The 12,842-nt window shown below is 37.6% G+C and overlaps 1 protein-coding gene across 2 annotated transcripts; it reads left to right on the forward strand.

Annotated features, from left to right (window-relative positions):
- Nucleotides 1-918: 918 nt before the first annotated feature.
- Nucleotides 919-10,726, forward strand: LOC144653238 (dolichyl-phosphate beta-glucosyltransferase-like). Of its 2 annotated transcripts, none has more exons than XM_078513186.1 (11): nucleotides 919-1,048; nucleotides 1,179-1,359; nucleotides 3,160-3,206; nucleotides 5,253-5,321; nucleotides 6,043-6,135; nucleotides 7,124-7,237; nucleotides 8,212-8,274; nucleotides 8,842-8,925; nucleotides 9,076-9,143; nucleotides 9,312-9,397; nucleotides 9,770-10,726. In XM_078513186.1, the coding sequence occupies exons 1-11, from the start codon at nucleotides 962-964 to the stop codon at nucleotides 9,886-9,888; spliced, it is 1,011 nt and encodes a 336-aa protein (XP_078369312.1). In that variant the 5' UTR covers nucleotides 919-961; the 3' UTR covers nucleotides 9,889-10,726. The 2 variants fall into 2 exon arrangements, with proteins under 2 accessions (XP_078369312.1, XP_078369313.1); XM_078513187.1 differs by having other exon boundaries at nucleotides 7,124-7,222.
- The last annotated feature ends 2,116 nt before the right edge of the window (nucleotides 10,727-12,842 follow it).

Here is a 12,842-nt window from a genome sequence, read left to right on the forward strand (position 1 = left end):
TTTGCATTAAGAGTCTCCGGAATGGAAAATCAATTTGGTTTATGTTATATGCAAATAGAAACAGAGTAATTCAGTTCGTTTGCCAAATTAGATTTTAAGCCAGTCTTTGCGTCGCCATGTTTTTTCTCCCTCGCATTTGCTACTTCTCTGGCGCTCAATGCACCTGTTTAAGCCGGCCTAACTTTGACTGAACTATCATATATGGTAGGCCTGGAAGGGACGAAAATGGGTCGGGAGGGGTAATAGATCAGACGATCGAGAGGAATTTAAAGGGATTTTTCAATAATAAGGTTCTGAAAAAATAGAACGTTGAAAGCCAGAAAGGTGGCAAGAGGGAAGCCAAAATCATTAAAATCATCTTCCTCCTTCCCTCCCCTTTGGTATCCTTCCCATGCACTTCCTGAAAGCAGTAATGGGCTCCTGCTGAAAGTAAAAACACCAAAAACGATCTTGTTTTTATGCCTCCATTAAAAGTCGTCTAACATAGAGCATTTCCCAGAGTATTCATAGTTGCTAGGGCTATTTTGGTTTTTGGTTTTGCTAATATAAGGCATGCAAGGGTACAGTCATGACACCTAGGAGCAGATTACACCGATAAAACAATTCACAAACACGGCGAAGATGAATCAAATTTCTTGTTTTCAGTGACTTTATCTTCGCTAGTCTTTGTTTTCAAAGAATATGCGGCATCTTCGCACCCAAATTAGTTGCTATCTTTATATTTTACGTTATCAGTCAGGAGAAACGAATTTATCAGTTTCGTGATCAAGTCCCAAAATTAAAAGGCTTCCGGGTAGCCAGATCGAAACACCTGCACAAGGCAAAATTAATGGAGACAGTTAGTGATCCTTACATAACGTGATCTTTGGCTCTCACTTCGTCTCTCTCAACTCGAACGGCGGCGTGGTTTCTAAGCTAGAATAATTCTATCCTCTTGGACATCCTCTTGCTTTTTTCCACGATGGATTTTCTTGCCTTTTTCCACAGCATAACTTTAACGACCATTTTCTACGCATTGCTTCTTCTAATTCCAATTGTTTTTGTAACGGTAAGTACTATTTAGGAGTCTTTTATTCAAAAATCCAGTGTAACATTGGCGGAGATATTTGCGATTTTTTTTCTGACCCGTTCGATCTCATCAAAGGGATTAACTTTGATTTGTGCTTAATTTTTCGCAGATTCTTGTAGCTATTCGCTTGACGACTTGGGATACAGTGCCAATGATTACTAGGTTTGACAGCGAAAAATATTACAAGGATCCAAACAAAAACAATGCCACTTATCCATTTCCTTACATGGAAGAAGAAGGCTCTATTGATTTGTCCGTGATCGTGCCTTCGTACAACGAAGAGGAACGCCGTAAGTTTATTAATTAAACTGTTTATTTGTTTAGCTGTTTAACTGAATGATGCAACTTTGAAGTGGCTGTTATCATTTTTTTTGGTGGCAAAGAAGCAAAGTAATGAAATAAACGTTCGATTTGGTTCCAAATTGAACGTTTATATTTAACTCCAAAAATTTAGAAACTCGCTACTTGGGTTATTAAAAGTAAATCCCCTTGATAAATAATCTAATTTTGATTGGCTGTAACATATGTGCAGTAGCGTTAGCTTCATTTCGCTATAAGAATTGGAAAAATTCTCTTTGGCATTACCCTTGGAAGTGGAGTGTTTTGCTATGCCTGTAAAGAGAAAATTTTATTCCCAGAGAATACAATTTGTAAAACTACCCAAGAATGGTTTGAAGTGAGGTGACGGTGGTATGAGAGGGTCACGGGACCCCATTTTGTCTGGAAAAGTTAAAAAATCTGTTAATCCAGTGCGTAATTTTGGGGTCACAAAATAATGTTCTTAGAAATAGGAAAAAGCATCTTATATAGATTTTTAAGTTTTCTGTGAGGGCATGCCTCTGCAGCTGCTAGGTTGCTATGGTGTGAGGTTAGACTCCTGCCACAACTTCCAAGCCCCCTTACCCCTGCTTTAAATGTCTTAGATCAACCCCTGGGCCGGGTTGTTCGAAAGCCGATTAACACTAACCCAGGATTAAAAGTTAATCGAGGGTTCAATTTTTCTTGCATACAAGTGTTTTTATTGCTTACATTTTGTGGAGTTTGAGATTAGTCGATGACAAGGCTGAACAACGGAACATATAAACAGGAAATCTCACTGAAAAGTTGAAAAGCTGATATCAAAATTTGCGCTAATCCTAGATTAGCTTAATCGTGCTTTGAACAACCTGGCCCTGGTACCTCCAACCCCAGAGCTGTGCAAGAACAGAAAGCAAGGGTTATGAAATATTGGACTCATTTAAATGAATGTTTTTAAACATTCATTATAAATTGATTTCAAATCATTTGCCATTGCTGCTCTATCTGTGATGTGGTTTATGTATAATATTGTTTGTTATTTCTGGTGTACCAGTAGTTAACATTGTTCCCTTGAATAAATAAACAACAAACATTGTAAATTAACAGAAACTTGCTAAAAATACCAACTGGCAGAAGGCTGAACAGTTGGCTATTTACGTAGTGATGAGGAGTTGAATTTGAGGCTACTTAACACACATCCATCTAGTGGTAGGGAGATGGACTTGAACCCGGGACCTCCGGATAACAAGTCCAGCGCCCTAACCACTAGGCCAAGCTGCCTCCTTTCATTTCAGGGAATCATGAACTTGCACAGTGGCAGTTCTAGAGGAAATCCCCCTCCTCCCTCCCATTTACTGTATCAAGAAAGTGTCCAACTTCACTCTGGGTCCCAATTGTCAAACAAGACCGGTCCTATGTTATCTTTAGAACCCTCCTATTGAGCAGCTCTGCATCTGCTACTTTCTCATCTTGTTTTTAATTATATATCTACATGTCTACCAAAAACATCCAACTGTCTTATACCTGAAATCAGTTTGATATTATTTCTTCTTCATCTTGATAAATTTTTGTTTCAAGACCTTGGCAGAAGTCACAAAAGTGTCACAACATTGATATCCTGGCAAGGTATCTGATTCCTGAAACCAAATAATACTTTCCTTCAAGAAATTTGGCTTTTGAGACCCCTCACCCCCTCAGAATTTCCAACGATCTTCTGTGGGATATTTTCTGGGACCACTTTTATTTTATTTTATACATATTTACATATATTTATTCATTGTTTTTTTACTTAGTGCCTATAATGTTGGATGAAACATGTGAATACCTTGAAAATGAAAAGGTAAAGTTTACAAGTTTATTTTGACATTTGTTATATTTACAACATAATACTAGTAGAGTGCTTTATATGCCATATCCAAGCAAAAAGTATCTAGGAAAAGGATGAGTACTTACCCGGTAGCTCTGGTATATTAACCCATTGACTCCTGAACTGGCCTAAACCGGCCACAAAGGATCCGGGCATTTGTCCCGCTTGTGACGTCATCACCTTTTACCCAGAAAGGCAACATCTATGCTCAAATTGTGAAGCAGAAGAAGACCTTTCCAACGATACCTAAACCAGCGCGATTAGATTAATGGAGCTTGAAATATGCACCAAAACGCTTCAAAATTTTAGCGAAAAACTCGGAGGAAAATTGCCTCTTTCCACCCTTTGCTTGTCCATGGTGAGTAGTTCTTGCCTCGTTTGCGCTTTCACAGAAATTCTTCTACTAAAAAGAAGCCTGCTAGAAGGCCAAACACGGCAGCAAAAAGAAAGGAAGAAGAGAAAAAGGAAAAGCGAAAAATAAAAACAAAAATCTCAAGTGGTAGGATGATTTATCGTCCAAAAGCTATGTCAAAATTTTGATTTGTGCGCATGCATGAGCTAAGAAGTTGTTAAACATGATTCTGGTGGGAAACAAGGATGCATTTTGTGTTTCAAGGGCCGTTTTGAGTGATTTGGAGCTATTTTAGCTGATAACAGACCTTAAGGTTACACAATACCTTCGCGGGTGTCCTTCTGAAAAAAATTTGTACGCGCGTTGTTTTTAAGTAAACTGACACAATCTATATATCAATAGAAAGATAAATAACTGTTGAAAATGGAAAAAAAAAATCCGTTGTTTGTCAGAGCCATTCTTGAGAAGTAAGAAGCCGGTAAAGAGAAAAAGACCATGTGTCATTCCGCCGAATTAATCGGGTATCAAACACAACCACTACTGCAAAAGAACTGCACAATGTTAATCAGCAAGGATCAATCTCTCAAAGTGTGTTAGGCTTTTTCTTAATTCTTATTGGTTATCTTTTTATAGACCCGTAAAGTTAAAGTATCAAATAATTTGCGGACCCTGTTGCATCCGCGGCTGTCACAAGAAAAATATCCAAAATAAAGGAAATCCCCGACACACTTTAAATTTGTTCTTTGATGCTTTGCGAATGTTCTGGCCAAGTTTCGTTGGAATCCGCCAACTCTACATACCCTATTAATTCATTTAAAGAGACGGTATTCTCGCGAAAAACGATTGTGAGTTTTCGCCATTCGAAGATTTGTAAACATGTTACGCTCTTATGTCAACAAGATATGCCGCCGACCAATAAAATGATGGCACCCCTTCCGTTCACAGCGAGCGAAACGATCTTTGCAAATTCAAAGACAATAATAGTGTGAGAGCGTGCGAGAGAAATGGAATAGCGTGCGAGAGAAATGGAAAATGAAGAAGCAACGGGCAGTTCGATTTGTCCGCAGGATTTCCCACCCGTACATCGACCAACATTCCGCTTTTGTCTTCTTCTTAGGTCTCAGCTTCGATATTTTCACTATCCAAGGAGTTTTCTCTATTATTGTTAACTTTTTTCACGACCTCTTTTAAGTCAATAACGAGAAATGAAGAGCGGTGAACCGAATAACGATATCTAGAATGTGAGAGAAGGAAAATCACATGTCAACAAAAAATGCTCATGAGGTTCTCGTAATAAGAGCTCCAGGATGATGCTCTTTTGACCAAAAACGTCGCCGGGTAGTCAACGCGCTGAGGATTATGACACCTAACTGTGTTATTAACTTTTATTTTAAAACCTTTTTTTCGAAATAACTCGCGTGCGTTTTAAGATTTTACTTTCATTTTTGGGGAAATGTTAGATTTATAGTAAATCTTGAGTTTAGTCCAAAAAAATATTTTTCGACAAAAGAAGCCCTCTGAAGGTATTGTGTAACCTTAAAAGGTCAAAAATATCTAAAAAATGCGTTTTTTGGAAAATCTCCAGGAGTCAAAGGATTAAGTACTTAGCACTGCACTTGATTCTATAGAAGTTCTGTTTAATATAATCAATTCATTTTTTTTTTCAGAAAAAGAAACCGTCCTTTACCTATGAAATCATAGTAGTGGATGATGGTAGCAAAGATACAACATCCAAGGTTGGTGAAAATTATAGAAATAAAATATATAAGATAAATATTAACTCTTGAGGTTGAAATAAATCGTTTTAGTTCTGAGATCCAGTGCCAAGTAAATTTATAATGGCCTGAAAACCTCACCTGAAAACCTGAAAACCTTGTTGTGAATTTTTGAAAGGTTTCATGTTTGAGCAGCTCCCAAACAGAAGTCAACTAGTAGCATGGAACCTCACTGAGACCCTTGTTGGGCTATTGTAGGTCTTACCAGGGAGCAGGGGGTCCCTGGAAGGAACTATCCAGCTCCGTCACTGTTTCATGATGACAATACTTTATGCCCGCTGAAAAAATACCAAAAGAATGTCATTATTTTGTTGCATTATTTTGTCATTTGTATGCTGCTGCTGCATTTTGGGTCATGTCCCTTGTCAGAATTTTAATGAAGGCAGGAACATTTTGCTTATTTGTTAAAAGAATATGACTGAATATTTTGACAGTAAAAATGGGATATAGCCTGTTTTAAAGTTTTGAGTTATGTGTACCAAAAAAGTAAAGAATATGTGATATTCTGGGAAAGTGGGAGGCAGGATTTTCAGACTCCTCTCCCGAACCCCCGTAGCCCCTACCCGCTCCTCTCTCCCCAAAAAAGAATCTGCTTGTGGGTATGGCGTAATAATCCTGTATCGGTAAAGCTGCATGCATTAATTAATGTCAAACAGGTGTAATGTTTATTGGTATGATGTAGGTGGCTCTTGAATATTCAAAGAAGTATGGTGTTCACCAGATGAGGGTGTTGACTTTCGAGAAAAATCGAGGTAAAGGTGGAGCAGTCAGAATGGTAAGATTTTTTTATTATTTTATATTTAATTTATGGATTCGTACAAGTACAGCTGCTTAACAATAGGACATAAGTCCCCTACTTGGTTGTGGGTTGACCCTACTTGGTCAACCCACAGCTTGATCACCTTCAGTTGTAATTTTGAAATTGTCAAGACATATGTCTGAACAAAGATGTCTCAGCTTTACTTAGCAATTAATTCATTTTTTTTTCCATTTTCAACTTGTTTTTTTATATATTTTTTTTTATTGCAACACACACAAAAAACACTACTTACAAAACAAAAACATGCGCTAGTTACAATACTACTTACAAAAACAATAAATATACTACACTACTTACTATACAATACTTCTATCATGCTGTAGCATTCACTGTAGTGTTCATAATTACGTATAATTGCAGTCTGTTTGTTGGTTATTTGTCAAAACACACTTCAAAGTCTTTAAAAGACTTCTGGAAATTATATAAATTTTTCATCAATCCCTTTAGAAGGTGTTTTTTACTTCAGCTTGCGACTTTTCCTTCCCGCCTCTTTAGAAAAGATCAAGCCCTCATCCTCCTTTCCCAAAGACTGCCTAGCAGTTTTACCACTGCTTATAAGCTCGTCATAGCTATATTATTTTAGGCATGTTAACAGCACTTTTTTCCTCACATCCCTCTATCAATTACTGACTCTGGCTATTTCGGCACTAAATGGAATCCTGAGCATGTCTGCTTTAAATATGAGAGTTCATTGTATTCTGAATGGAGAGATAACAACAACAACAACAACAACCATATCATTTTGCCAAAAATAAATAGAAAATATAATAGCATAAAATAAAATAACTAAAATAAGCAAAACAAAACTACTCAGACATATATTCAGAGCAATTCTCCATAAAATAATTCACTTGTTTACCATTCATCCATGTTGTATGTGTTAATTTAATTTTAAAATAGAAATACCACACACTTATAAGAAGTGTTTTTACATTGTGCACAGGGCATGTTTAGCTCAAGAGGTAGAAGGCTACTCATGGCTGATGCCGATGGAGCTAGTAAATTTGCTGACTTGGCAAGATTAGAGAAAGCTATGGATGAGGTAAATGGAAAGAAGGTCAGTTTATTTTAGAATATTTGTAGAAATGCTATGCTGTAATACATGTATATAAAGACATATCTTACAAGGTAAAAATTACAATATTAAATTTCAAATTATTGTGATATAATTGAATTGTAATTATTGTTATATAATTGAATTGTAATAATTATTATTACAATATAAAGAATTACAAAAAGTATCTTCAACTTCATATTAATGAGCAATGGAGGCAGGGCCAGGGCAGCCTGCAAAGCAGGCGTATTTAGCGAGCGTTTTCGAATGCATTTTAATTGGGCGCCATCTTGGATTCTTACTTGGGAGAGGATTGGGGATAGGAGAGGATTGGGAGTAGGAGTCAGGCTGAAAAGACCAGGGTTTTCATTAAGAATTGTAATAGCAGGAGAATAGTGTTATTAAACCGGAGAATGATTTCTAAAGGTTCCGCATCTTAATAAAAAATAGGTACAGGCCTTTGAAATTTAGCCGGAGAATTCTACGTAGTAGCGGGAGAATTCTCCGATCTCCGATGCCTAATGAACACCCTGAAAGACAGTGAGGCTTTTCCTCCTTCCAAACCTCTCTCTACCCTCATCCAACATGGCCGCCAATCTACTCGATCGCGAATAAGTACTGCGCACGGAAAATGCGTGCACTGCAGGCTAGGGCCGTGGTTCATTGTGTTGTGTTCTTTGTCAAGATACTTGACTCTCACAGTGCCTCTCTTAAGCCAAGTGTACAAATGGGTACTGGCTAATTTAATTCTGAGCAGGTTGAGGGTGGGAAGGGGGTAACCCTGCAATAGACTAATTTTCGTTTCCATGGGGTGGGAAAGTAGAACTATTCCTAGTTGCTTCATGCAACGAGAAACCGGGATATGTTGGGCACCCATGAGACACTTGAGGTGATGTAAACTAACAGAGCATTGGTCAGGAAAAATATGTTTTAAAACTAGATAATATTGTTTATTGTCAAATTTGTTTGCTTTTTAGGGGCACAAAGCTGTTATAGTTTGTGGTTCAAGAGCACATCTTCAAGAGGAAGCTGTGGCAGAAGTGAGTGAACAACAATGAGAATAAGAATCGTTCATCATAGTATAAGGCAAAGAAAACTAAATCATTTTGCTCATGTGAGATGTAAATGTTTTTAAGAAAACTCTGTTTTCTCCCAAAGTAATAAAGAAGGAGGGTAGCCAGGATGTTAAAGGGGCCACCCCCTAAGAAACAGGCTCTTAGCCAGGATTTAAAAAGTGGGGGTCCAAATTTTTACAAGACCTGACTTCGCCCCATAGGAGGGCCTGAGGAGCATGCAAGGTATTTTTCTGCATTTATGAGTGCAAAGGTATCTAAAGATTTCCAAATTTGCTTAAAAAAAACCTCTGTATACAGTTACTCATATTAATTTTCTCTGAAAAATGGCCGTCTGTAGGACTCCTGGACTCCCACCTGGCTAAAAGCCTGCTAAGAACATATCTTCTAATCGGAAACCTATCATTGAGGAAGGAAATAATTCAGAAAGGCAAAGGGTTGTTTCGTACTGCTGCATTAATTCCACATTAGTTTTGAATAAAGAAAACAGTTTTCATTACAGTAACAATTACATTGTTCTGATATCTTTTTCAGCGATCTTTATTTAGGAACTTTCTTATGTATGGCTTTCATTTCCTTGTGTGGTTTCTTTGTGTGCGAGGAATCAAAGACACGCAGGTAAACTGTAAAAAATTGTTATAGTTTTACTTATGGACCTCATGCATACCGAGCAAATGCGCGTATATGTATATGTTTTAAATTGACATCGGCCAGTGCATCACAAGACACTAGTTTTGTAAGGTTTTAACGATGTTTTGTTTGTTTCAGTGTGGATTCAAGCTTTTTACTAGGCCAGCGGCATTGTTAACCTTTTCTGCTCTTCATGTGGAGAGGTGGTAAGTTAGTGAAGTTTACAACATAGCAGGAACATAACAAAAGTGTGAATTTTGATTTCAAAAGTCGTTTAGATTTTTATGGATATGGGTTGTAGAGGGTGATTCATTTCATCTTAATTTTGGCAGAAAAGAAACTCTTCTTATTTACCGTTGCGTTTCTTTTCTCAGGGCCTTTGATGTAGAGTTGCTGTATATTGCACAGAAGTTAAAGATCGCTCTTGCAGAAGTGGCAATCAACTGGACAGAGATTGAAGGTCTGTGTCATACTTACTAAAAGAAACGTTCTTGTAATCGGTTAAAATATTATCGTGCAATGCTAATCAATCATGCAGCAAACATGGTGTGTTTTCGTGCAAATTTGTAAGTAGCCAATCCGAAGCGCGATGTACTGTCCTGATATCCTACCTTATAACATAGAGGGCAAAATTACTGAATTCTGATTGGTTGAGACAGGGGTATTTTTTCGTTATTTTAGTAATTACCCGGGGCACAATTAAAAAAATCCTCGTTTCTAATTGGCCGAGCGCGCTGCACAACGTAATTTAATAGAACTTTTCACTTGCAATGGACGTTATAACTTTAACATTGTCGCTTACTAGTGTCTCTTACATTCATTGTTTTTTAAGGCTCGAAGATGATTCCATTTTGGAGTTGGCTACAGATGGGTAAAGACCTTCTTCTCATTAATTTGCGATATCTTGTCGGAGCTTGGAGAATCGAACCGATGAAATTAAAGAGCCAATAAAATACTTAGTCACAAAATCTCTATACAGTGTAATCTCGTTATAGCATCCTTGGTTCTAGCAACGTAGCAGGCGCCTGTGTAGTTTTTGGGCGCGCATTTGGGAAACGCGTGGCCTTCTCGCACCTTTCGCGTTTCCCATATGCGCTCCCAAAAACTACAAAGGCGCCGGCTACCAGGCTACCTCGGATCTAACAAAGAAATAAACAAACAAGCCTTGGTTAATCGGCATTTTGTAATAAGATTAACTGACTGATCAGTTTTCGGTGAAAACGGAAATTGTTTTCAATTTTTATTTAGGTTTGTTGTTTATAAAGGAAAAACTCAGATATCTTTGACAATGCACGTGTTCCTCGCCCTCAATGGCAGTACTGAGCGCGCAGAGATAGGCCTTGTCAACTATTAAAAATGTCGTTGAGAAAATTCAAATTCATTAAATTCAAATTCGGTGTATTGGAGATTAAGGTCAAACCAGAACGGGTTTGAAATCTTGATAACCCTCGTTTGGTCAAGCATTTTATAACCGAGTTTCCTTTATATATACGAATGTCATATACGATGAACAAAATTTTTGGAACCGAAAGAAATCGTTTAATATAATCAAGGCTGCATTGCTTGTATAACACTGACAATTTGGCCACAAATTGAAAATGAATTCTCATTGCTATGAATACGTAAATAAACTAAGTTTAGTATAGTTTTCTTAATTTATTTTTTACTAACTTTCTTGAACCACTTTTTTAAAGGTGGGGATGTATGGTTTGGGGAAAAATAATTAATGTAATATCAGAGTTTTTCTGAGATGCGTAAAGAATGAATAAATAAGACTTTTAAAAACAAATCTGCTTTATTTGTTGTTATTTGACCATTCACACTTCGCATCCTTTTGTCTCCTGCTTGCGTTGTCTGCATTCGCAAACGCCCTGTTACAAAAAGTGTTTACTTGTGCAACTTTTCAGGCTTGTTCTAAAAAAAGTAAACCCACGATCTCACCGTTTCACGAAAACTTAATTTAGTTGTTTTTCCTTTCTATAACAAATTGGTACAAGTTGCACAACCTCGTTCCAATTTACCAAGGGAAAAGCCCTGGGAACGAGGTTGCAAGTTGCATTGAAAAACATGGTGAATTGTGAAAAATTGCAAGAGAGAGGTAAAACGGGGGAGATTTTACGTTTTATCTGGTTTATGAACGATTATGCTTGACAAAATATCAGCTCACTCGATTCACATACTGTTGAATACACTCAGGTACAACTTCGTTTGGGCTAATGGGTTGGTTTGTAACTGGGGGTAGCTTATATAAGACGGATATATGAGATGATATATTGGAAGAACGCCGCCACTGAATAAACATCTCAATCTGCACTCTAGTTACAAACTTGCCGATTCTATTAGAGAAGAACAGCGTTCATAAGTTAATAAGGAAACGTCGGAGGCAGGATGGCTTGCACCTGGGGTGGGAGGGGCTTATCGTAGGAGGATAGCTTATCACCGGGTACGTTTAATAGTTTGCAGAAAACATTCACGAGAAAAAACACCCAGTAATTTCACGTTTCATATCGTAGGCTCTATTGCTAGGCGCTGTTTGAAAAGCGGCCCTGGCTCCTCCCAAGCGGAGAGCGGTGCGAAATCAAATCCCGTTTCAAGAAAATACCCATCTACTGTAGTTCTGTCCCAAAACCATCCCGCCTATTCAGTGAATCGCCTTCCAATAAAACATTGCGCCCATACAACATTCAAATTCAATTTTTCCTCGACCGTAAAATCACAACAATTTTTTGCTCCAAATCCATTTAATAAAATCACATTACTCTTAATCCTGACACTCCCAGTATCTGATGACCGAAAAAGGGAAATTGTTTGGTTAATACATGAAACAACATGTTCCGATGTGTCAAACAAAACAGTCTAAACACATGTTATACAACAATCGCCAACGCAAGGGCAAAAGGACATATGCTAATTTAAAGTAAACCAACCCGACAAGTGAAACAAAATAAGTTTGATACGTGCATATACCGTGATTATTTCACTCCGACATGCCAATTCCTCGAAGCGAAAATTTGCTTTCGGGAATGCAAGCGTTTTAAAAGACTTAAAACAATTCGATAGCTTTATAAAAGTAAACAGTTCATTTTATCTCTTAACACTGATTACAAATTACCCTATTCTTAGATAACATAAATTAATCCTTTTGTATTTGATATCGGCCCGTGTTCTATAACTTGTCGCCTTTTCAGTCTTTTACAATAATATTCAACTCTTTGGCGCCAACGCCGCGGTAGGGCTAGTTAGTTTTTTGTTCTCTTGTTGCTTGAATGAATAAACTGAACATTTGAAATTTCCGATAGTGAAATGGCGTTAACGGTTAGGAATTTTCGGCATATGTACTTCAGTTGTTGTTTTATTAGCTTTACTGCGAAAAGCGGATACGGGCACCGGAAGTAATTGGACTGACAGTACACCTCAGCTTCCGCTCTCACACTTGAAAACATTCTTTTTGTAAATTTCCTTAATGAAACTTTTAAATGAATTCTTGAGTGCTGCAAAACCTCAGTGTAGGACAAATAAATTAATTCAGTAAAGAAAGTTGTTAACCGATTTAGAAACACCACTTTGGGAACAAAGGAAAAAGCCGGTTGCGTGCTTTGCCGTGATTCGTATGGGGGCGAGGGTGTACTCACGTACGCTGTGATGTCTAGGGAGGGGTAAAATGATTTTAGCTTTGATAAGTTTAGCAGATAGTATGATAAAGAAGACATGAATATGAACATAAAATATCACTATTTCTTCGCTGTTTTGAAAAGTATGAGGGCAATTTAGCGAAAACTCTCGTTGGAAAACCTATTTTTGATATTAAAACAAAGAAATCTTTGTTCCCTCCCCTCCCACCCGAAACGTTACACTATTCTGTTGTCAGTTCGTCACGTTGTCAGACACTCAGACAGGATGTCGCC

The sequence above is a fragment of the Oculina patagonica genome, chromosome 5 (assembly GCF_052425735.1).
Source record: "Oculina patagonica isolate OP01 chromosome 5, crgOcupat, whole genome shotgun sequence".
Classification (NCBI taxonomy): Eukaryota; Metazoa; Cnidaria; class Anthozoa; order Scleractinia; family Oculinidae; genus Oculina; species Oculina patagonica.